Source organism: Magnolia sinica, chromosome 14 (genome assembly GCF_029962835.1).
Source record: "Magnolia sinica isolate HGM2019 chromosome 14, MsV1, whole genome shotgun sequence".
Lineage (NCBI taxonomy): Eukaryota > Viridiplantae > Streptophyta > Magnoliopsida > Magnoliales > Magnoliaceae > Magnolia > Magnolia sinica.
Window position 1 is genome coordinate 68,724,463 of NC_080586.1, and position 26,103 is coordinate 68,750,565.

Below are 26,103 nucleotides of genomic sequence, written 5' to 3' on the forward strand. Positions count from 1 at the left end.
TTCTACAGTATTTTTTATTTAGTAAAAAGAATTGAAAGGATTCTGTGGATATTAGTTGCATTTTGTTTATGGAATACTGAACATTTTAGTCCATGGATCTGCATGTCAGCTTGTGTTTGATAACAGTTTCTTGTGCCTTGAGCATCAGTGAGAATTCATGAGATTAAATTGGGAAAATTCACACTTCATGGATGAGCTGCTTCATTTGGTAGTGTTATTTAATCTTTAGCAATATTATTAGACAATTATATTAGTAATAACCTTTCCTAGAATGGTGTGGGAAGATTGGTTTTTTTCTTCTTCTGCTTCTTCTTAAATTGCCTATTTGAGTGTACTTGAGATTGGCCCATTAATGTTGTGGGCCAGTGTTGCTGGAAAGTTCCAAGTAATGATATATTTGGCAGATGAATTTGTCACATTTGTTACGTAGTCGAATAACGACATATTTTGCCAGATAAGTTCTCGAGGAATCCAACAAAGATTTAATGGGTAATGAGCTGTAGATATTTGAAGATTTAAATTCATTCCATTTTGGAGGGAGCTTCCATCTCTCTATATATGACCTGTGGTTGGTGATTCCTGTTGGGGTTTCAAGAAGGTGGCTTCAGATGGGAGTCCAAATAGGTAAATGTTGGTTCCATCCCCTCTCCTATATGGCTTTTTTTTTTTATTATTTTTTATTTTATTTTATTTAAAAGTGGTTTGGGGGTCTTGGATGGAAGGTGGGGTTGAGAGAATCAGATCTTTTTGGAATGAAATCTGTTTCTCGTCCTTTGGACCAGGCAGTCTGCATATTTCATTGGTTGTTTAGTTGGGACCCATGTAATTCGGAGGGCTCATCACAGGGTGGGTCCTTTTAATTTCCATCAAAGGGTGGATTACCCAACCCTAGTACTGCCAAACTTCATTTTTACTATTGAGGTTTGCAAATCAATCCCGACATATGAAAATAGGAGACGTCGGTCCGACTCTTGCTATTGGATGTGGGACTTTTTAAATGACCAAAAACTGTTTATTTTAGACCTGGCAATAGGGTGGGTTAGGGCTTAGATCTTGAACTAGTTGGCCTATGCAAAATATTGATTTTGCCTGGCCCAGGCTCACCCCATTGTCAGACCTTTGTCATCTGATGGGGCTACCCTTGAATGGAGGGACCAGGAACACTATAGCGTGTACATGTTCAGAACAAATGAGCCAAACTATTGTAATGGTGAAATAATCCAACTGAGAACTTTTTGTTTGTTACTCTTTCCACTGTACGAAGTGATACCTAGAGCTGTACACAAACCTGAGTTAGCTCAGTTAACTTGCTCGTCTCAGAAAAGTTTGACTCGACTATGCTCGAAACTGGGTTTGAGTTGAGTCAAGCTAATTTTTTTAACTCGAAAAATTTTCGAGCCGAGTCCAAGCTTGACTCGACTCGGCTTGGAACTGGACTTGAACTTGACTCGGTTTGAATCGATTCAACTCAGATTGGGTTCACTTAAGATAAATATTTTGTAAATATTTATATATTTTAATATATTATTTTATATATATAAAAAACCCTAGAACCTAAACTCGAACTCAGCTTGTAGGCTCAAACTCAACCTCCACTCAGGCTGGCTTGAGCTGTTGACCGAGCCGAGTTGAAGCTGGGATAGCCTAGTGGCCGATCCAAGCTGAGCTGGGCCAAGATCAACTCGGTTGGTTCAGCTCATGTACAGCTCTAGTGATACCTGTCATATAAATGGTCTGGATCGTTTTAAGATGACCCATATTCAAAGGCTAAAGTTATAGCATTGCAGTATGTCTCTTTTATTATCTGGGGTAATTAGTGGCAGTATTAGTTTCTTTTTTCTTTTTTTTCTTTTTTTGGGTGCTTTTATCTTTATCTAGCTGATCCATTATCAAGGGCACATTTGTACAAGTATCCAATCCCTTAGCATTATTTTATATGGTTTTATTAAGTGGCCCACTAGAATAGATGAACCTGATTTTTGTGATCAACGATCTTTGAGGTGGGACCAACTTTTCAACGTTTAGATGTGGAAAAGAACAGGGCTTCTTCTCTGTCTTATTTGTGATGCTTCATAACATCTACAGACTTTCAAAACCCGGTCAGGACCCCAACTTGCTGTTGTGGGTGGTTAGGTACAAACCGGTTCAAACCTTTCCTGCAGTCTGGATTGGATAGACAGTCCAACGCCTGTTGATCCAAATGCTTTGAATGATTCCTTTTACATGAAAGAGTTAGGTTTTTTTTTTTTTTTTTAATTTAATAACCTGATCCCATTTCTAGAGTCCCAAGTAGGAGCTGTCAATGGGACGGGTCCATACGGGCCTTCGGGCTTGGTCCGTATTGGGTCGAGATTGGAGTGGTGTATCAGTAAGGGTGTACACCGCGTCAAACCGAGTCTCGCTGGCCTCAGCTTGACTCGGCTCGGCTCGGTCCTCAAGCCTTATTGGCCAGCTCGGCTTGGTTCGGTCAGCAACTCAGGCCAATTCAAGCAGAGTTAGAAGCCAAAATCGAGCCTATGCGGCATTTTCACAAACACATGCAATGTACTTTCAATTTCTCATTGTAGGTAAAACAGTAGCAATTGTTTATTAGTATTTCATCAAACACCTTAGAAGCAACATCAAAATCAAGGAAAAATGGTATTTGTTTTATATACATACCTTTCTTGCCACTAGCCAACACTTCGTTGAGTCATTTCATTAAACACTTGGTGAGCAACATCAATATCAATGTAACCGAGTCACTGAACTAGTTTGATCCGAGTTTGATCCGAGTTTGATTCGAGTTGGGGTTCAATCCAAGTCAAGTCGAGCTTGGGCAAGCTCGAACTCGGTTCAAATTTTTTTTCAAGCTCAAAAAATCAGCTCGGCTCAGCTTCGAACTGAGTCAAATCGAGCTTTTTTGAGTCAAGTCGAGCGAGCGAACCAAGCTAACTCGGTTTGTGTACCCCCCTATGTATCAGGCCGGATGGTCAGGCTCGGGCTTAAATCAAGAGCCAGATTGTAAATCGGGCAGACTTGGGCTTAGCATCTTAAAAGCCCATAAACCCAGGCTGGCCTGATAGGTGTTTTCCCCCCCGCTTTTTTTTTTTCAAATTTTATAACATTCTCTCCCTCTCCCTCACACATGAGAGGCACACCAAAATATCATTTATCTACCGAAATATTCATGGCTCGGGCTTGGGTGGACTCGGGTCAGGCTTTGTGTAAATGTCCCACGCCAGACTTGGGCTGAACTATTTCAGCCCGTCATGGGCTCGAGCTGGATCTGGCCTTAGGTTCAGAATTGTATGCCGTGCTTGGACAGAGCTCGGCCCAGCCCATCGACAACCCTAGTCCTAGAGCACCATAGGTTATAGTGTTCCTAGTTGCATAGGTACACGTGGACAGGCTAATCATTCCATCTACACTGACCATTAGGTATAGCATATCTTTCATAGGCTACAGTATAAAAATCACATTGATTCGATGATCTTATCCATCCATTAGTTGCTTTCTTTTTATAGCCCTTCGTTATCCAATCCATGAATTTATGGTTGGTATTCTCTCATAAAAACTGATTCTTTGGAACCATAATCAATCCATGATGGGGCCAAACAGTTAGATGGCTCAAATTGTTGATGAGACTTCTTTTATCATGAACAATATTGACTGTCTATTTATGGATAACTTCGGTTTGGTTATGGTTTGCTTCACGGTCCGAATCCACGGTTCGGATCTACGGTTTGGTTCACAGTTCGGTTCTACATACCTCCAAACCGAGAACCGAACCGAAGTAATCAGTTCTTTGATTTTCAAAACTGGAACCGGTGCACTTTAGAATCAGAACAAACCGTACAATTTGGTCGGTTCCAGTCCGATTCCACGGTTCGATATGCACCCCTAGTTTCTTCCACAATTACTCTTTAAATCTAATTTTAATAGTTAGTTTAGATTCTAGTTCTAGTTCTAACATATTATAGAAATCACACAAAAGTAAGTCCATGTGAATACAACCTGGATCTCACCAAATTATTACTACATCGCAGCCCTGCACTTGGCGTTGTCATAACAAGTGTGACAGCGATCGCTATTATCCCACTTGCAGTTTGAGTGGGTTCAGTCCATTACTATAGTTTAAAGACCTGAAAACTCGAGTCGACTCGAACTTCAATTGGATCAGATTTTCTCAAATTCACTGAAAACTGCCGAATGGGCTATTTAATGTCATTAGGTAACAGATGGAGGTTTATGAAAGTGCATCCAAATGTTGTAAGGAAAAATGGAGTTGCTCAAAACAGCCAAATACCGTCAAAAACCCTCTTTATTGAGGGTGCATCCAAACGGGCCCTAAAGAGGCTCTTGGGTCTTTCTATTCAAAGGTATTCATTGAAGCTCAACTCAACTAATCAATGGTTCCATGTTTGGTGATCCAAACCACTCATCTAGTGGCCTTATTTTGTATGGTCAATGCCCCAAAAGCCTTCTCCATGTGATAATCTTAATTGTGGAACTAGTGGTACTGCAAATGGACAGTTTAGTCAACTGTCCATTTTCAAAGTAACAAAAATAATAAATAAATAAAAATTCACTAATTGGCTGGTTATGATCTTTAATGGGGTATTTATGGCTCATAGCCCATTCACCATGGGCTCCACAAATGAGTAGCCTGGATCACAGCAGGCACAAATTAGCTGTTTTGTTTGGTCTGAGCTTTTGTGTATTTCATCTTCCATCATTTGGTGACAAACAACAGGCAGGCCACAGAATGTTAAAAAAGAAAGCTTCATGATGGCCCAGATCTCATACACGGAGCCGTTCACATCATAGTTTGCAAACCCGGACTCAGTTCAGACGTGGAGTCGATTTCTATTTACAGTGTTGTTTTTGTGGTGTGCTTTAAGCATTCCAAAATTTCTTGATTCTGTGTATAATTCTAACGCCACAGAATCCGAGTTAGTGTGTGATTATATCAGTGTAGTCTCACTCTCTCCTTCATCACAACACCCTCAAGAATCCCATCAGACCCAAAATTACCTGAGAACTCTCGAGGCTCCACAGGTCCCGGCAGCTGAAACGAGACGGAGAACTGTCCTGGCTGGCAAAGGTATTGTGTTTGCATTTCAAATACCTGTGACTTCTTGAATATCAGCCTCTGGCCCGTAGTCGTCACACCCTTTATATGCACCCGCCCGTCTGTCTCAACTTCACAGCTGAATTCCCCTGTCATCATAAAAGAAACCATCTTAGCGACGGGTTTGTCGGAGTAGTTGTAACAATACAGATTAGAACACAACACAAGTGCAACCCGGTTTCATCCGAGTGACCAGGTGAATCACATGAATGTATAACCAAATCACATCTTGCTAAGCCCATGCTCACCTACTCCTGTGCATGCGGCGAAAATGGTGTGGTGTGGGGCAGCCCATCAGGTGCAACATGGTCTGATGCTTATATGATTATATGGTTGTTTGAGCTCCCTCCCTCTCTCTCCCCCTACCTACCAACCTACCTACCTATATACATGTGTGTGGTGTGTCACGTCCCCACCTTCATGTGGATGTTGCTTCTAAAATTGCACATGTGATGACCTATCATTGATTTTAACTGATCATTCATTTATACAACTAGGAGCAAACCACGGTGGAAAAATCATGCCATTCAAATGATCCTAAACATCCTATCAATAGCATGGAAAAGGGATGGTCAAGATTGAACGGAGAAATAAAATAGGTCCAATCACCATCTTAAAACACCCATTTCATAGATCCCCTTTGTAGGAATAGATCTTTGTATTGCTTATGATTCCAAAGTAGCACTTTGGTTTGATGATTCGAACCATGTGATTTATGGCACTTACACAAGACATCTGTGACAAATTAGCCACATTCGAAGTGTTAGGATCATTCGATCACCGTGATTCTTGCACCATGGCTTGGATTCGGATTCCGTAGTGACCCCTCAATATTGAGATCGGTATTGGTCGGTGCTCTGTGATCCCCACCATGATGCATGTGTTTTATCCACACCGTCCATCCATTTTCCAGCTCATTTTAGGGCACGAGCCCAAAATTGAGGCATATTCGAATCTTAGGTGGACCACACCACAAGAAATAGTGGTGATTCAACACCCACCATTGAAAACTTCATAAGGCCCACTGTAATGTTTAATTGTCATCCAAACTGTTGATTAGGTCACACAAACCTAGATGAAGGAAAAACACAAATATCAGCTTGATCCAAAACTTTAATGGGCCCAAGAAGTTTTTAATGGTGAGCATTCAATCGCCACTATTTCCAGTGGTATGGTCCACCTGAGATTTGGATCTGCCTCACTTTTGGTCTCATGACCTAGAATGAGCTGGCAAAATGGTTGGCTGGCGTGGATAAAACACATGCATCATGGTGGGGCTACACAGCACCTGCCAGCACTGACCAATAGCGACCTCACTACTGGAAGGGTCACTACCGAATCCCAGTCCCCATGACTTGCTCCCAATGGTACCATTGAACGGACCATCTCAATTGATGATTGGGCGTTCCACATTTCATTCAAAAGGTTTGGGGATGTTACTAACATCCTCATCAAGGTATTCAAAATCGGTTATGTTACGGCCGTTACATAACAATAACAGTCATAACCGTTATGCGTTACAGGGTCAAAACGGCCATAACGGCCATTACACAAAAAACAGGCCGTAATGGTCTCCTAATTGCCCTGTAACAGTCCTGTAACAGTTTTTTCAACAAAAAAAAAAGGGTCGTAACAGCCAGATATGGGGGGCGTAACGCCCGTTATGGCCCATATCATAACGGTAATGGCACCGTCATTACCGTTTTGGAACACCTTGATCCTCATAGAGGTGGGGAAGTTGGCAAAACCCTTGTGTGTGTACAAAAGTAATATAGCATTCTCTCTAATCAAATTATTGGAGTCATTCCTATGAACGCAGAAAGCGGACATCAACGGAACTTACTTTCATCCTTCCTTACGCCAGGCAATGATATACGGAAAAGATAGGCATCCTCGCACACCCCAACGTCTACCAATCCAATCAATGGGCCAGCTTGTCTTTCTGCCACACTCCCCGTTAATGCAATTCCATTCTTCGCAGCCTTCACAATGTTACTCCACTCCTCAACAGTTGGATGCGAAGGAAGAAAGATCATCGCAGGCCCAACCCTCTCCACTGGACTGCCTTCCGCTTCTGCTGGCGATGGCACTGAGCTACAATACGGTACACTACTGCATGGTATAGCATTGACAGGTTCCGCATGAATATGTGCCAAAGGCTCCCGAGCTTCTGCTTCCATGCAGTCATTTACTCGTCGTTTTTTCCGTGACCTCCGCAAAGGTTTCGCATGTCGCTTTCCATCGGATAACTCCTCTTCCGCATTATCTGCAAGCCCACAGATTCCGACACCACTGTATAACCTTGCAGCATCTCTATCCAGCAACAGATCCTCGAGCCTGGTAAGCCTCTTAAACCTCTCAACGTCTTCTGGTTTTATGTAAGAGATTTCTGGGTTGTTGATAAAGACAATGTTCTCGATGATTTTGTATCGGTTTCTGAATCGGCTCTGTGGATGCAATTGCATCGGGAAGAGATCTGGGAACTGTCGGTGGTCAACAACAGAATCATCTGGTGGAGAAAAGAGAGTACATTGGAAGAACTGGTGCAACAACGGTAGCTTGACTATGACAGATTGGTCTGCCTTTCTAAGCACATAATAGTACACTCTCTCGGCCTCTACTGTTTTCATTTGCGACCCTGCCAGTTGATCAGAAGTGTATGGTGGGAGATCCTCGGCAATTCGCTGTAGAGCAGATTTTTTAGGCTTCTCAGCCTTCAGATCCGGGCCAAAGTAGGTACCCATGATGAAAAGCAAGAGGAACCGTTGGTCATCGGTTGTCACCATCCAATTGGGTACAGAAGCGGGCACCGACGACAAAGGAGTGATAGACTCCGCAGCCTCATACAAGCTGTCCATTTTGTAATAATATATGCTGCTTGAGCTGTAAAATGTCGAAAGGCTTTAGAAGATGGAAAGCAGCAAAAAGCATTTAAAACGTAGTTTAAAAACTCAAAAACTTGACTTGATATCCAGTCTAGTCGGGTCGACCGACGATCAATTCAGCTTGACTCAATATATAATTATTAAATTACAAAAGGGTTTTTTTTAAAAAAAAATACTAATAATAGGTATTTAAAATATAAAAATAGGCAAGTATAACAGACAAAGCAGTGCTTGGCCTGCTGGTAGACATTGTTGCTTTAGTGCTTGAGGTTGTGAGTTGAATTCCACCAACTGCGGATCATATTTTCATAGTGACTCAGTTCAATTTCTGGCTGAGTCGAGTTGACTTGGCCAAGTTTTGAGTCAAGTCCAAGGTGTTCCATATCCGTTATGATACGGCCGTAAAGGCCGACACGTATAGGTAACAACCATGACCATTACGCGATACGAGGGTGAAATAGGGCAATTGGTTTTTTGGGACTGTATTGGCTGTTACGGGGCATAACGACCGTTAACCCCAAAAAGGTCGAAAAATGGCCATTTCTTTTTTCTATGTAAATCCATTTTTCCCTCAATTTTTTTCAGTTTTCTTATTCCAAAAACTTTCTTACATTCTAAAACATATTTCAACCACTCGTACTATGGTAGATTGAAGCGCTTTGGGTGAATAAAAGCTCCAAGAACCATTTTTTTCAAAATAGAAAAGAAAAGTGGTATATATGCATTTTTTCCCGATTTCTAATTCTAATGCTTGATTGTGATGATCAAATGTTAGAGACACATAACCATATTCATAAATTCACCAGACAACCCAATACAACATTCCCACCAAAGAATGGACCGTCTTGCTACCATAAACATATTCATAACAAAAAAAATGAATACAGATTTGGAATACATTATAATAAATTTTCCAGAATTTTTCGGGCAAATTTCCTTTTTTAAACCATTACGGGGGTTGTAACGGTCGATTTAAACTGCTCAATACAGGAATAACAACAAAAAGCATGTTTCTGCAATCAGAACATAGCACTAGAACATGAAGCATTCAAAGAACTCTGTGGTTGCATGTTTTGGACATGCATCTGTCCGTACCAACATCATTCCTATTTTCCATAAAACATGGCAATAATTGCAACCAGTGCTTTTGCTATTTTTTCATCATAGCTCTAGATACATCTAGAAGTATTAGGCAGAATGCTTTCTGCCCAAATAACATTTTTTCATTTCAAAAAATACTTGAAACGAGCAGAATGCTATTTGGAGGGCAGAAGGGCAGAAAAGCGACAACCCATTCATTTGGGTTTCGTTTTTTAAGGAGCAAAATACTATTTCGAGGGCAGAAAGGCAGAAAAAAGATAACCCGTCCATTTGGGTTTCATTTTTAATGAGCAGAATACTATTTCGAGGGTAGAAAAGCAGAAAAACGATAACCCGTTCATTTGGGTTTCATTCGTAATAAGCAGAATACTATTTCGAGGGCAGAAAGGCAGATTAATGTTAACCTGTTCATTCGGTAATTTTTTTCTTCACCACTCCAAAAACTTGGTTAGTTCAAAACAAGGCACACACTGACAGGTTCGACCAAGAGCCAATTTTCGGTACTTCTAAATGATACCTAAGCCCAAACAGAGAGAATAAATAAATAAATAAAATCGTCAGTTGCTGCCCACTTAGCAATGTGACCTGATTTTGGTAGGGAACTTGCGGCTACTTCAAATTTTGTGATGGGTTGCTGATTGTTTGGTTGCTGCTTTTTAGGTTTTTTTTACCAGATTTTTGGAGCAATAGTTGCCTGGTTGGAACCATTTACACAGCCAGTTGTCCAAATTGGGCAAGCCACCAATATGTATATTTTTTTCAAGTATCTTATATTCGTGTCCTCTATCTCTTTCAGTATGATGTTTTCTCTAAACAACTAGCAATTGTTAGACTTCTATAAGCACATAACAGTTGTTTCGGAAATAGGTTGCTTAATTTGGAACTACAAGTAAAGATACTGGAACTCAAAAAACATTTAAGGGAATTTAATCAAGAGCTGTACTTCTTATTTTCCATTACGGAAGAGGGATTTATATTATAATGAAAGGTTCCTCAAATTCGTTCTAGACCTTCTGTTTTTTTAGAATTCGTAAGCTGTGTTCAGATCAAGAAGCACTTAGTATTCATCAATGTTCGAAGGGCAGCACAGAATTACCTAAATGAGTGATCCCAAAATGTCTTGACCCATGTATCCTCATGTAAGAGGATTGAAAACAAAGCTAAATATAACAAGCGACTGTATGAAACATTAAGGTATATTGAGCCACGCTTTTACTATTATCCAGATCTTTTCTATATTTTCCGCATTGTAGTTTTTATTTAATTTTTATACTTTCCATTATTTTCCAGATTCGCAAGTAAGAAGGAAACTAGGAAGGCATATCAAGATGATTATGCCTCAGCTGTCAGGAGTTGTGATGCCTCACCACACACCTTTGCCAATTAAAACACCAATATCACCTTCAATGCTTAGAACCAATTTAAAGAAGCCCATAACACCATTTATGTTTATTAGTTACATGTCATCAAATATCTACTTGTGAGACCCAAATCTCAATCTATCAACATGTGCTAACATGGCATCTGCACTTGCACAAGATCATAGTCATCTGTTAGGTGGAGCCACATTTTATGTGAATTGTGACCTGAAATTGTGCCAATCCAGTCATCAATTGCTCTACATGTGCATTAAATGTGGACTGCTGGTTAAATTTTTATCATACATTTCTTTGGGACATTGCATGAACGGTGAGGCCCACTAGATATACGACCCCAGTCCACACATTTGCCGCATTGGCACATACAGGTTGAGTAGACATCACATTTCTTGAAGTCTAGGGTTGTTAGTTATTTAGAATTTATAGTGAACAAAACCAACTGGGAAGCAAATTGAATTTGTTATAATGTTAAGAATTCAAACATTACTTATGAGGAATAACTAAAAATAAAATAAAATTCCATGCTTGTATCCTAAGAATTTTGATTTTTAAGGATCCACCAAACCCAATCCCTTGCCATACTGGTAACTCATCGATTATTATATATGTGAAATTAAAATAGTAAAAATTACATGTATAAATCATTATAAAACAAAAGGGCAAATGTTTTTCGTATGAAGATAAAGATCAAGGGGGCATATTCTTCAAGAAAAAGGGTGCAATACCTATGCAAAGGGCTAATCCTTTCTGTATATGTTGCTTTAATCCTGGAGATATACGTTCCTATAGTTATATTTTCCCTCCCTCCCTCCCTCCCTCCCAGGATATACTTTCCTATAGTCATCTTTTCCCTCCCTCCCTCCCATTTTTTGAGAAAGATTTTGTTTGAACACTGACCAAGTGTTATGCTACATGAACATGCACACACAAGTTGCACATGTGGTGTATGTGTCCTCCAATTAAACTGCCAAAAGAGTGGGTATCCACCGCAGATGGGACATAGGTGAAAAATCAGACTGACTAGAATATCCTGACCTTTGTTAATAGATATTTGTTTGTTGAATCTGGACACTGTTTTACATTTTAACAGTCCTTTAAATGTCCTGAAATCATCCAGTTAGGATCATATGTTCAGATCAATTTTTTGGTCACGAACCATCTGTAATGGGACCAGCGACTTGCACTGTTCAAAAGTTGGGGCATATGCACGCTACCCCAACAGTTTCTGCGTGTGTGTATGGAGCACCACACTCTGCCAGAGTATCAAAGCTTTCACCTTTTGAAAAGAAATACATTTTTGTCAAAAAATCACAAGTTAACACAAACCTTTAATTTTATTGCATTGATGTTTTATGCATTATAAAATCTTGTAGAAATTACCTATGAAGTCGAATAGTTGAAAAGTAAGAAGCTAATGTCTGCTATATGCGGAGGTGAATTTTCTGTTTCTAGAAATTCCTTGCTATTAAGGTTTGATACTTTCAAGAGCTTGTATGAAAAAGTACACGATAATCTTAAGGAATACATAAGGAAGCAAACAAGAACATGAAAGATGAAACTAGAGTTTGAGAGAGTCCCTTTCTTGAGGTCCCATGTCATTTCAAACCGCTGGATCTGGTGGGTCGCTCAGATAAATTGATGACTTGGCACAAGCCAAATTCATAAAAAGAAAGATGACCAAAACTTAGGTTGTGTGTTGACATTGGAGCAACCAAAAGGCATCCATTAAAAAATCCATCCTATATCTTGGAGATACCAAGTATTTAATTTGTATACAGCTCACATGAGATGGACAAGGAGGTTGGCGGCGCATGTCTGCAGTATCATGTTCATGAATTGGGTGGGAAGCACCAAGAGCATGCACTGGATCAAATTCAGATTTGTCCACTTATCAGATAGGCCATACTTGTATCAGGAAAATGGACAGTTAGAAAAAAGATGACCCAACAATCCATATTCAGCATGCATGTGTCACCTACTTGATGAGTGACTGGCTTGACTTTTGGGGCAGGCTACACATTGTGAGCCCTATCAAATGAATGCCTTTTGATTTCACACAGGTGTGCATGCATTGTGAAGACCCTATCTCACATGGGCGATTACAATTAATATTCCTCATGTAGCTTTTCCTTATATTCAACCACTAACGATTGCCTATTTTTCCAAAGGTGCTGTACAAACAAAATGAGTTATCTGCAGAGCCAGAGCTACAGGATTATTACCTCACTTTGAGCTGTAAAACATGAACAGCCTTAACTGCAGTATCAGACACTTGATCCCAACTCTGGGGAACTCTTTAGTTGGATCAGACAGGGATTTCTATTGCACTCAGGAATAGTATGGCATTCGAATCGCCATGGAGTTGGAGGTGTTTGTTGTTAGAGAGAGACAGAGAGGTCTTCCACTCCCTCCCAGTGTTAGACATGACCAGAGGTGATATATCTGGGCGGAGTCGTCTGGCAGACCATATTCACCATAGTTTTTTGAGGCAGCCATTTTAGAACTTGAAAATTCAAGTGTCCAAATCTTCTATGCCATAGCTGCTTTCCCTTATATCTAACTAATATCGATTGTGTATTTTTTCAAAGGTTCTGTACAAACACAATATGCATCAAACGCGGGTATACATATTCATAATACTGAAATGCTCAAGCAATGTGGAGTCCCCTCGGTCTTACAAGTAGTGGGTTTTGTGGTGGCTAATGGTAAGAGGGTGAGGTTTTGGCTGGATCCCCGGTTGTGCGAGCAACCCCTCATTTTTGGATTTTCCAGATCTGGCCTCGGTCTCCATAGATATCAATGTTCCAGTGGCCCTGTGCTATTCGGGGAGAGGTTCGGAGGGGCTTTGGCTTCCTCCTTTTAGCAGGGATCCCTAGTTTCGCCAAAGGAGGAAGATAACCTAATCTGGAAGCTTAAAGTGTTGGGAACATTCTCAGTTAGATCCTTCAACGATCCTCTCCAAGCTGCTGATTCCAGCTTCTCCCAATCCTTCAAGTTTTCTGTGGGAATATGGGGCTCCCCCGAAGATCATGGTGTTTGGGTGGCTAGTGGTAAGAGGTCGTGTTCTAACTATCAATAATCTTTGAAGGTAGGGGTTAATTCTTCTGAACATGTGCCTCTTATGCAAGCAAGATGCAGAAACAGTCAATCGTCTATTCCTTCATTGCCATTTCATGACAGCAATCCGGTCCGAGTTGGTTTCACTAGCCAACGTCAGTTGTACCATGCCCGCTTCTATCAGAGAGCTCCTGTGCGCTTGGCATGCAGCGGATGGAGGGAATTTGGGCAGAAAGAGATGGAGGCTCATTCTTCTCACAACTTTTTGGCTATTTGGGGAGAGAGACAATAGGTGCTTCAGTAACAAAAGCCTCTTGGCCATAGGGGTGTTTAACTAAGCGGTCCTGCTGTTTAGCGATTGGGCTCCATGAGTCGGGCTTTTCCTTAGGCCTATTTGGGTTCCTGCATAGCCCAGGGGGTCGCTGTTGTTGTGTTTTTAGGTTTTGTTGTGTTTAGTCTTTTTCTTTTTTTTTTCTGTTCCTTTTGTCCTTCTCTTTTCTTGTTTTTCTGTTGGCTCTGGCCTAATAAAATTTGCACCATTAAAAAAAAAAACATTGAGGCAGTAGCAACTACCAATCAGGTCATTATAATTATTTTCCATAATTAGAGCAAAGCTTAGGTATGTATCATAAGGGATGTATCAAAATTGCTTGGCTCTTGTACAAAATCTTTGGAAATTTTTATTTAAAATTTGCACTAGAAAAGAAATGGTTGTTTTGGTAATACAAGCACACCGATGTTACAAAATCAGTTATAGAAACATAAGATACCCTTTATGTTTCTTGAAAAACAAAGTAAAATGATAATTGAGATTTTTGTAATCCTAACTACTAGAAATACCTCACTTGTTCAATCAAGCAAAGAATGCTTGTCTCGACACAAATGGATCTTCTGGTCTCAGCACAAGCAGATCTTCTGGAAGTTGCCTTTAGATCTTTGAAATTGCTTCATGCAAAGATAATTACGGTCAACATGGAATGCATACCGGGGAGCTCCAATGCTTGAAAAAGAATCTCCACGAGTGTCAAGAAACTCCAATGGGACCAGTTTCCGACAGTTACTAACACTTGAAGATACAACAGACTGAATGACCAAAATAGAAATAAGAACGGGACATGAATGCAAACTGAGAGATGAAGTGCGAAGTTAAACGAAGCAGATCATTATCCACATCACTTTCTAGAGTTCATCAATCAAATTGACAAATGTTCTAGAAACAAAGATGTAAGATGCATGGTAAAAGTACAGAGCTGGAAGTAGAGATGTAGAAAACGGCAGATGCAAGAAAGCATCCCTATCTTCCTTTCCCCCCCTTTTTTTCACTAACTCACTGCACATCAAATGTCATGACAAACTAAACCATGACCCTCTGAATTCTTAGAGATGTACTCAAGTCTCTGCAAGTAGGATAGTCCTTGCTAGCAATAAAGGAGAGCCAACAATTTTTTTGTAAGAAACTCTAATCCAATGGACATTGTCTAGTACTGTTCCACTCATCCAGGCAGTAGTGAGTCTGTGTTTTTTTTTTTTTGAAAAGATGCTGCAACATGACTCTTCCCTTGTTGACGTCAAATAATTCTCCTTTCTTTATTGTACATTCTATTATTTGAGCCTGTTGATGTCCTTTGTTAATTTTGTTTTGGGCAGTGATTGATGAAGAGATTCTTGGACGTATCTTTCAAAATTGTAGAAAAGCTGCGAGATACATGCGGAGAGAGAGATGGGCGCTCATGGTTCGAACATAGGTAACCCATCTCCACATTCTCGTGTTGTGGCACACTTGAGCTTCAGATCTACCTTGTTTTGGGGCTAACATCCTAACATGAGCTGGCGCAATAGATGTACAATATGGATTTCACACAATCATCGCAATGGGCTTCCCAGAGCCTTTATTACATGGTCTCCCTATTACTATGCTCTGTATGGGCTACACATGCAAAGAGAAGTTCAAGTGGGTTACTCACATCAAAGAACTGAAAATATGTGGGTAAAATGTAAGCCGCTAAAGGCTTTTTATAGGTGAAATCCAAACCACATTCTCTAGTTCCCAAATACCCCTGATTTCATTTAAAATGCCTTGCCATGTCCTTTGATTTGTCCACAAATCCAAACTGTACACAAGACAATATCCACATTCTCCAGACAATAGCCACATTCTCCAATTCCCAAATACCCCCGATTTCATTTAAAATGTCTTGACATGTCCTTTGATTTGTCCAGCCACCCACGCCCACACACGCACACACACCACACACACGCACACGCCCACACAGAGTCTTACATTCCACAAAAAAACCAACTAGCTGAAATTGCCCCCTAATCAAGGTAGCCTGCTTCTTAGAATAAACGTTCAAAAGCTTCTAGGTTGGCAATTGTCGTATCTTCTTCTTGTTTAATTAATTGGATGGCAGATCATGTTTCTTGGACATAAATACTCTACTATACCTATTAAGCTTGATGCTTCCATATTTCCTGTTTATCTTAGACCCTTCTATTTCATTTCTTTTTCATATGTTCTTGGTCTTGATAAAGGAAAATTAAATGTTGACACCATAAAAGTATGAAACTCTTGGATGTGCTAATATAGTAATGAAATTTGTTGAAATGGTTTGGTGTGCTATGAACCAAACACATTGTTGATTCCCATTTTTTGCAATTAAATCAGTCATTTTGCTTATTCCCATCTTTTGCAATTAAATCAGCCGTTTTCCACAAGTTTAGCATATTCAATTTGCAACTAGCAACTCCAAACATGCCCAGACTCATTTCTTAATTCACCCAAAGTCATTATGTCTTTTCCACTTAAAAGCTATCAACATTCAAATATCCTTAACTGTCATATTCAACAAAAATTTAGAACTTGCCAAATGTGGTGAAATAGGATATCGAGAAGATTGGTTGAAGACTTACATCAAGGATGGAGGAGGATTTGCCAGTAAGGTGGAGCAGAGGACACAAAATTTGGTGAACTCATTTCACGTATTGGAGGAATTGATGGTACTTTGAACCAGGAGTTGGATTTACTAGGAAACTGACACAGGGAAGAGCATGAAACAGTAAGAAGAAGATCATTGTCTTCCTCATGTAATCGAGACCTTAAATCTACAAGGTGAGTTGTTGAATCCACAAAAAGAAAGAGAGAAAATTCGCGTATTTTTATTGAATAATAATCTAAGATTGCTCCATTACATCAGTTATATGGAGGATCCAAAACCCTAATTCGTTTAGAAATTACCCGAAATAGCAAAATCTCCCTAGTTGGCTAAATTTGTCAAAAATAGAAACAACAATAAAACCTTATCGGAGCATTCCCGACATTATTACCAGCGACTTCTAAAAAAGACAAAAATCCTAAATCTCAAAAGAATAGGGAAATACGACGAAAATGGAAATTACCAAAAGTACTAAAATTTTCCTAAAGTCTCACTCTTGACACCGAGACGTGTGTTTTCTCACAAAACAAACGTCCTCAACTAGCATAGCGGGTCGGTTGACCCCAGAGGCACCGTTACGTAAAAGATTGATAGGTCGTGCGTTTCGTGATGATGCACGGATCAAAAGTTACAGTTGTTTTACGGTCAACACTTCGACCAACAATTTCTCCATGTCTAAAATGAATCTCTTCAAACTGGACACACTTGGGGCCTGGTTACGTCATGCCCTGTGTAAGACTGGGCCCAGTTCTAATGGACTACTGCTTTCATTCAGGCTTCTTTTTGTCCAATTGTCCTAAGAATGCATCCGTGGCCTGCTCTACATCAGAAATCCACAATTTACAAATTGCAGCCCTTGCCAAAATCAAATTGGGTTGTGAATCTGCAACTACATAAGGAATTCAATCTAACAAAAGACATTGTCTATATGGATGTTACTTGTTCAAGTCCATCCCTTTTTCTCCTATTAGCAAGTAACTGCCATTCCATTCCCAATCTTTCTTCAGGGGAAGGAAAAAGTTTTGGGTTCTTTAGTGACTTCATTCCTCTAGAAGTTTTGTAAGCTCCAAAAAGAAGAGAGACACACTAGAGATTTCTATCCATGCATGGAGATCAAAACCCTCTAAAAAAACTAGATATTTATTTTGATCCTTCTCTTGATAATTTTCTTTCGTTGCTACTACCCAAAACTTTGTCGTGAAAGGAATCACCTAGATGTGTAGATAAGGAAGATTGTAAGGAAATGTTCTCTTTTTTTCTTTTTTTTTCTTTTTTTTCTTTTTGAAAGGTTACGGTTTTATTGATGAAAGGCTGAGAAGGCCAAAATAATGACAAATCAGCACAAGATGCAAAAGAAAGAGATTAGTCTTCCATGACTTTGGGAGGTGAAAGCCCAATCCACAATGTCTAACTTAGTCTAACTTACGACATATGCCAGTACCCCGTTGAGGTTACAAAAACACATGTTATTTCTTTCCCCCGACAATGCCCAGAGACCTTCCAACAACACCCATCTCCACACCTTCCTCCCTCTACTCTCCATCCTGGCCCAATGCCAAGCAAGCATAAAACCCTCAATCGACTTCTGCATCACCCAAGCAATGCCAAACGATCCCAAAACTCTCTCGCAAAAGGACAATGAATAAAGAGGAGGTCGATTGACTCCTCGCTCTGCAAGCACAAAATGCACCCCTCGATGATTATCATCTTCCTTTTCAGCAAATGTCAACCATAAGGACCTTCCTTCTTCACACCACTCCATTACCCAAGGCCAAGTAGCACATGGCTAATGGAAATATCCTCAAATGGGGACAAGCTGGCTAGCCTCAGATAGGGCATGCATGCCAATGCATAAAATAATTTATAAGGCATTCCTTTCACTAATGATGCAAGTGCAAATTGGACCATTAAAATAGGGCCCAAGTGAATCCCAGAGCCTGCACTTTTTTTTTTTTGAAGACACAGGGTGTCCCCACCTCTTTTTGAAGTCCACAGCCTGCACTATTGATAGATCATGCCATCAAATCTGTCTGGGGTCCCCAAACATCAGGCTTGATCACCTTGTGGGCCCCATGTTTGAAATCGGATGGCCCAAACAGAGTTTAGATTACCCAGTGGGCCCTACATGTGAACACGCACACGTGAAATTAAATCTAGGCCAAACCACAGACCTCTAAAGCTAATATAGTTCAGTTAAAAGGCACATATTATTTTGTTTCTTTATTTATGTATTCTTTTATTTGCATCTGGACAGAAACTAGCTTGTTCAGACAAGTTTCTTGTCATTAGCTAGTTTCCTTTTCTTATTAGAAGTCCTTGTTGGACTAGAATCTCATTATTAGCTAGTTTCCTTTTGTTATTAGAAGTCCTTGTTGGACTAGAATCTTGTTTAGTTGATAGACAGCTATGTATATCTATATATATGAAGAATACTGAAATAGAGATAGGAATATGAACCAAAATCGATGTTTTTTCTTTCTTCTACTTGAAAAGATCCCAGAAGTATGATTCTTCTAGATTTTCTATGGTGGGACTCCACAAGTAGCATCGATGTCCATATTTCTTCTCTTCTTTGCTGTTTCTCCACTGTTCTTACTGCATATGTAATGTTGGAGATCCGATGTGCTAAGACAGTCACTGCAATCTGCAGATTACTTCCAGATTCGAATATGTGATTCAAAGGTAACCATCTATATCAATCTCAGACTAAAAACTGAACCTGTAGTTTTATTTTCAGGTGTAGTTTTATGTCAACTAGTCACTAACCGTTCCAGTTTCCTACATAAGCTTGATTTGAAGAAGGTTCTCTCCATGGGGGCCTCCATGAAGTGATTTATATGTATATAGTCTGAGATTCCAAACTCAAAGCAGTCTGCAAAAGAGTGCCTCAAGCAGTCTCCAAGAGCTTGGTTCCACAGCTTCCATGGAACGATGATGAATGTTGAAATTAGCGTTGAGCAGACCCAACCGTTAATGGGATAAGCAGTTACAGCTCTTGTAGTGTAAGCGGATGATATTGTGGCGGTAGTTCAACAGCTAAAGGATCACTTGGTAAGTTTTTTTCTTTTTTCTTTATCATTGAAATCATAGGGCCTGTTTGGGTGCTACTTATAAATGAATTCACCTCGTTTTAGTCAATAGAAATTATTTACTAGATATCTTCTTTTTTTCTTGCAGGGGATGGGTATTAGAAATAAACCCAATAACCAACAATGTAAATAAATTATAATCTTTAATACATAATTATTATTAACTAAAATGAAATTAACTCATTTTTTTAAGTGGCTCCCAAACAGGCCCATAATCTTTCTAAGGATTGAGATGGCCAGGTCGAGAGAGATTGTTCATTCATAATGGCATAAACAAGAAAAGCTGTCAGTCTGGCTTATGTAGTCAAAGAGCCAGTCTGGGTTGGTCAAACTAGATGATGGTTATTATTTAAATACAAAGTAAATAAAATAGTGTAAAATAGTGTACAGAAAGGGAGGAACAAAGAAAAATCAAGAGAAAAATAATAACTAAAGAGTAGGTACAATAAATATAAAAAATAAATAGAAATCAATGGATAGTAAAAGCTTTTATAGTTGAAGGAGAAAATAATGACATAAAAATAACCATTCGTCACTGGGACGTGCGATTAGAAAACCAGATTAACCAGCTAGCACGACCAGTTTAGATGGGTTCGTAGTCATCAGCAGTTTTGCATGAAGCTGGACTGCTTAGGTGTCCTGCTCTAGCCAAACCCAACATGGTATGTCTTGATAACATTGATAGAAACCCAACTTGGGATGACTGTAAAGTAGAAATTTCCAAACAATGACACAACCATCAACTTTTACTGGTTTGTCCCATCCATTGTTAGAAAACTCAAGTGGAATTTGGCTTGGTCAGACAAAAGATTTGAATTGGGTGAGTTGATATGTTGAATAGGGCGAGTTTCTTAAATTTTCACAGTATGCCCAAATCTGATATAAAAGTATAAAATATATGACATGCTAGGAAAAAAAAAGAGTAAGAGATCGAGTTTCCTGCTTGTGTCGAACAGGGAACTCCCCTGTTGTCTGCGGAGTTAGTACATGAGAGAGCCATAGTTGGTTTATCTAAAACATTAATCAAATGGCCCCCAATCATGGATGGACAATGCTGAAAAAATCTCCCAAATTGGAAGATCATAACCATCGAATCTTGTCTTTTCTCCATTGAATGTGGACTGTTGGTGCATTTCTTCATAACCAGATAATTATATGCCAACGATGGAAAAGTTCACCCGTTACAGGGGCCATCAGACAAGGGCCCCACATGTACTGACCCTGTTCATCAGGAACAGGAACTCAGCCTCAAAAAGTAAATATGTGTATCATAAAAACTAAAAGATCTTAAAAGCCATTAAATTTTTATTTTTTAAAAAAATGGAGATTAACAAAGATTAGTGATGACCAAGGTATTCCGTATCAAAAATGGTGGCCATAACGGTCACCACCATTACTAATACAGGTATCGGCAGTAACAGCCAATACGGAGGCGTAACGACTGTTATGACCCCCATAACGGTTGAAAATTTTCTTTTGGCCGAAAAGCTCTTTAAAAATATCTAGAAAATACAGAATAATGTAAATATTTCAAATATATATTCATTTTTTGTTTTGGATATTTTTATGGTAGCGTAACAGTCCACTCTTTGGTGAGAGTGTTGTATCGAGTTGTCTAGTGAATTTATAAACATGATTATATGTCTACACATCACAATCAAGCATTAGAACTAGAAATCATTTTTTAAAAAAAGAAAAAAAAGAGCCATAAATACTACTTTTTCATTTTATTTTTATTTTTTTTAAAAAGGTCATCGAAGCTTCTATTCACTCGAATCACTTCAATTTACGATTTTAATTTTAAAAACTATAATAAGAGTGGTCGAAATTTATTATAAAATGATCTAGGAGAGTTTTTGACTTTTTGGTATGAGAAAAGTGGAAAAAAAAAAAAAAAGGGAGAGAGAAATTTTGATTTAAATAGAAGTAAAAAGATTTAGATAAAAGTAAAAAAGTTGTTGTTTTTCATCCGTTGCAAGGTAACGGTCGTTATGCCATGTAACGGCCAATATGGTCCCAAAAAACCAACTGCCCCATTTCACCCCCGTATCATGTAACGGTCATAGCCGTTACCTATACATATCGGCCTTTTTGGGTGTATTCGATAGATACAGAACACTTTGGTGATGACTTATCAGTATATATGGGATACAATGCCGCCTCATCACAAGTAGATAATGATTTAAGGACTCTTTCTTAAATTAACAAAAATGTTAGATTACTTTTTGAAGGATATCACAGATTTTATTTAAAAATAAAAAACAAAAGAGAAACATGCTAGATTAATGTAAGTTGGGTTCTTTTATGGAGTTTGATGAGACATATTCTCATCTCTGCCATTCAACCAGAACATGGGTATGATAATTTGGAGTTTCCCACAGCTAATTCAACAACCAACCACATTACCTTAGTCATCTGATTAGCGGGCTAGAGATCTATAAGCAATGACCCAAATTCAATTGGAAAAAGGAACACCCACCGGATGGTTGGTTGGGATCATTTTGCCCCTCACAAATTCTGAAGTGTGGCCCATCTGAGGCCAGTCACTAAATCAATATTCAAATCATGCTGCATGCAAGCGATGGCGATCAGACTCAACATGGGTAGCATGTTTGTTTTCATATCTAAATCAATTCCTTGCATACCATTTTAATCATCTATATATTACAAGGTAATTCATCGATGACCCAAAATTCAACCTTCTCCCTTTGGCAAAGACTCACCTCGGCGGATTCATTTTCCCAAACATTAAGCAAAAATAGAAAGCCACCCGAGTCTCGCGACTCGATAAATCCACCAAATCAATCTGAAACTCAGGCCATTATTGTATGGACTGAACCACGCCACGAAACAATCTGGTCTTGGACTAACCCGATTCGACTCGGAAGATTCCTGAGTCAACTCACTGAGTTCCCAAATAACAATCCAAACCAAAAAATAATAAAAGAAAAAGGGAAAATAAAGAAATGGGTCTTTCATATTCTTTTCCAGATTCCATCCAGGAATCAAAATCCTCATAATAACATAAGAAACATCATTGGTTAGAAAAAAAAAAAAAAAAATAGAAAAGAAAGAAATAGAAAAAACCAATCTCCAACCAAAGCAAATATCTGAAATCTTTGGAACATAGAAGAAGGTGATCTATGCATGCAAGAGATTCATACAAGGATTAAATTCTATAAGTATTACAATCACTACTGAAATAGGAAGCTTACAGTCAGAGGATTGGGATAGACAGAGAGAGTGGCTTTGTTTTCTTCTGAGAGTCTCTGAGTCAGAGAGAGAGGGAGAGAGGGAGAGGAGTTTTCGACGCTTCCGAAGAAATCCTGACAGCTAACGCCGGTTATAATCTTTTCTTAAAGTTGGGAATGGGTAGATTAGTTATATGAGAAACACGTGGCACATGCAGCGAATCAGGACCGTCTAGTTTGTAAGGAAAGTGTATGACCATTCGTGCTCTGGTACGCTGCCGCGGTACACGTAGCAGGTGTTTACCACGATCCGAACCGTCCAATTCGTGGGCCACTTTGTGGACGGCTGATGTTCTCTTCAATCGGCATTCTGTATGGTGATTTTGGTTCGCATGGGACTTGCCTGCGCCTGGATCTTAGCTCGCTTGAAAAGCTATGTTGGCTTCTCTCGATCTGGCACGGTTTGACTCGATTTAAACGGAGACTTAGGTGTGTCAAGTTCTATATAACTAAGCTCAATATATATATATATATATATATATATATATATATATATATATATATATATATATATATATATATATATATATATATATATATATATATATATAGAAAAGGTACTATGCGCTCGACCTCACCATAAGCTCCCATGAGGTCGAGCTGTGTGGGCCCCACCGTGATGCGTGTCAACCATCAACACCATGCATTTGATGGGTCCCCTCTAAATTATGGGATATCCCAAAAATCAGCCGTATGCGGAACTCAGGTGGGCCATACCATCTAAATCATGTGAAGACATGCTAAAAACATATAGAAGCACTTGGTGGGGCCCACCTGAGTTTTGAATGCTGCTGAAACTTGGTCTGAACCCTCATCCAAGTGGGACATACATAATGGATGGGCTGGATTTGCAAACCACATCTCGGTGGGCGCAAAAAATGATTATGAATGTTTTAATGGTGCACAACCCCTCCCTACTTCTATATGTGGTGTGGCCCACACAAGTCATGGATTGACTTGATTTTTGAGACCTAGGGCGACGATGGAATGATGCATCTGACTGATGGGGTAGATGTTCGAAACGCATCACAGTGGGGCCCACACAGCTCGACCTCATGGGATGGTCCCATCACCTCGAGCGCATAGTGCCTTTTCCCATATATATATATATATATATATATATATATATAGGGAAAAGGTACTATATGCTCTACCTCACTATTAGCTCCCGTGAGGTAGAGCTGTGTGGGCCCCATCGTAATGCGTGTCGACCATCAACACCATGCATTTGATGGGTCCCCTCTAAGTTATGAGATATCTCAAAAATTAGCCGTATACGGAACTCAGGTGGGCCATACCATCTAAAATCATGTGAAGACACCATTAAAACATATAAAAGCACTTGGTGGGGCCTACCTGAGTTTTTAATGCTGCTGAAACTTAGTCTGAACCCTCATCCAAGTGGGACACCCATAATGGATGGGCTGGATTTGCAAACCACATCTCGGTGGGCCCAAAAAACTAATTATGAATGTTTTAATGGTGCATGGCCCCTCCCCACTTCTGTATGTGGTGTGGCCCACACAAGTCACGAATTAACTTGAATTTTGAGACCTAGGCCCACGATGGAATAGTGCATCTGACTGATGGGGTAGATTTTTGAAACGCATCACGATGGGGCCCACACAGCTCGACCTCATGGGACGGACTTGTGAGGTCGAGCGCATAGTACCATTTCTCATATATATATATATATATATATATATATATATATGTATGTATGTAAAACCAGAAAAATTTAAAAAAAAACATTAAAAGTCCTAATCTATTCATCATTTTTTTCCCATTACAAACCTAATTTGTTGCACTCATCAGAGCTCCTCTCTCTCTCTCAACAACAAGGTACATCTAAATTTAATTTTTAATTTTTTATTTCTATAATTATTTAAAAATAAGAAATTTTCAAATTCCAAAATTGAGATTTGGAGTTTGAAAGGCTTAAAGGTCAGGTTGGGGTGGGTTTGAGTCGAGTTAGGGCTGAGTTGGGTCGGGTGTGGTTGGGTTGGGCAGTTGGGTCGAGCGTGGTTCAAGTTAGGGCTAGGGTTGAGTCAGTTGGGTCGAGTGTGGTTCAAGTTAGGGCTAGGGTTGGGTCCAATGTGGGTCAGTTGGGTGCCGGTTGAGTTGGGTTAGATCGGGTGTGGATCGAGTTAAGGTTGGGTTGAGTTGGGTTAGGTCAGTTGGGTCAAAGCAAGCTCGCCTTGACTAACTTGAGGTAAGCTCGTCTCGACTTGATCTACTAGCTCACTTTGAAAGGTTTGACAAATAAGAAAAACTCCAATGGTAAACTCGAGGGTGAGAGAGCTCAGGGAACGAGTCAACCAAAGTTGGCCAACCTTGACTCGACTTAGCTCCATGTATAACCCTACTTGTGTCGCGCCCACATAATCAGAAGCTATGTGGGCGTAAGATGTCCATGAGAAACATAGCCTGTCCATGAATTTCCTAGAACATGACCTTAAAACTGAGACAGATCCAAAACTTAAGTGGAACACACTAAAAGGAAACAATGTATATGGAATACCCACCATCAAAACCTTATGGGATCAGGCTAATTTTGGGGGTTTTTAGTCGTTTTAGTTAGAATGACTTTATGAATGGTTTGGATGCCATATAAACATCACGGTGGGCCTTGGGATGGTTTGACTTGTGGGCATTTTCTACCCCCATCGTTTCATGCATGGTTCACTTGAGTTTTTAACCTGCCTCGCTTTTGAGATTCATGAGCGGTAGAAATTGATGGACATGGTGATTTCTCAAAGACATGTCGGTGGGCTCCATGTAACTTCAGACCATGGGAACTTCTTGTGGCCGCCATCCACTTGTTGCCACTAATATGATAGAGTGGTTAATATAACATGATCTTTGGACGGTGGCTTATCTATGGTGGGCCCCATTGTTTTTATTAGTTTGAATTGGGGCATATCATGCACATTTACCACGTGTAGTGACTCTTTCCTCATGTGTGGATGATCGCATTGCTTCCTAAAGAAGATTTATGATTTTGTCAGATTCTGATTTGTCTAAGTGCATATTGTTAGATGTTTTTAATTTGTTTGCAATTAGGTATGTTGATAATATTAACAAACCATTTGATCCCATTAAGGAATTGTCAATCCCATCGAGCAGTTGTCGATCCCATCAAGAAAATCCTGTATTCTTGCATTTGCTTACTATATAGTTTTCGGGTCCGAATTGATCTGATCGAATGTGGCTTCGATTCCATCAATTGGTCGTCAATGACACTCGATATTTTCGAAGCTCCAGTCAATTAACTTGCACAGCTTTATGAAATTAC

At 39.6% G+C, this 26,103-nt stretch overlaps 1 protein-coding gene across 4 annotated transcripts; it reads right to left on the reverse strand.

Moving 5' to 3' along the window:
• Window positions 1-4,750: 4,750 nt before the first annotated feature.
• Window positions 4,751-22,924, reverse strand: LOC131226079 (increased DNA methylation 2-like). 4 transcript variants are annotated; one of them, XM_058221758.1, is made up of 4 exons: window positions 22,773-22,907; window positions 18,954-19,112; window positions 6,957-7,996; window positions 4,751-5,202 (listed from the first exon to the last, which is right to left on the reverse strand). In XM_058221758.1, exons 3-4 carry the CDS (start codon window positions 7,969-7,971, stop codon window positions 4,952-4,954), a joined length of 1,266 nt encoding a protein of 421 aa, XP_058077741.1. In that variant the 5' UTR covers window positions 7,972-7,996; window positions 18,954-19,112; window positions 22,773-22,907; the 3' UTR covers window positions 4,751-4,951. The 4 variants fall into 4 exon arrangements, with proteins under 4 accessions (XP_058077741.1, XP_058077739.1, XP_058077740.1 ...); XM_058221756.1 differs by lacking the exon at window positions 18,954-19,112 and having other exon boundaries at window positions 22,773-22,924; XM_058221757.1 differs by lacking the exons at window positions 18,954-19,112; window positions 22,773-22,907 and adding an exon at window positions 14,376-14,499.
• Window positions 22,925-26,103: the final 3,179 nt, after the last annotated feature.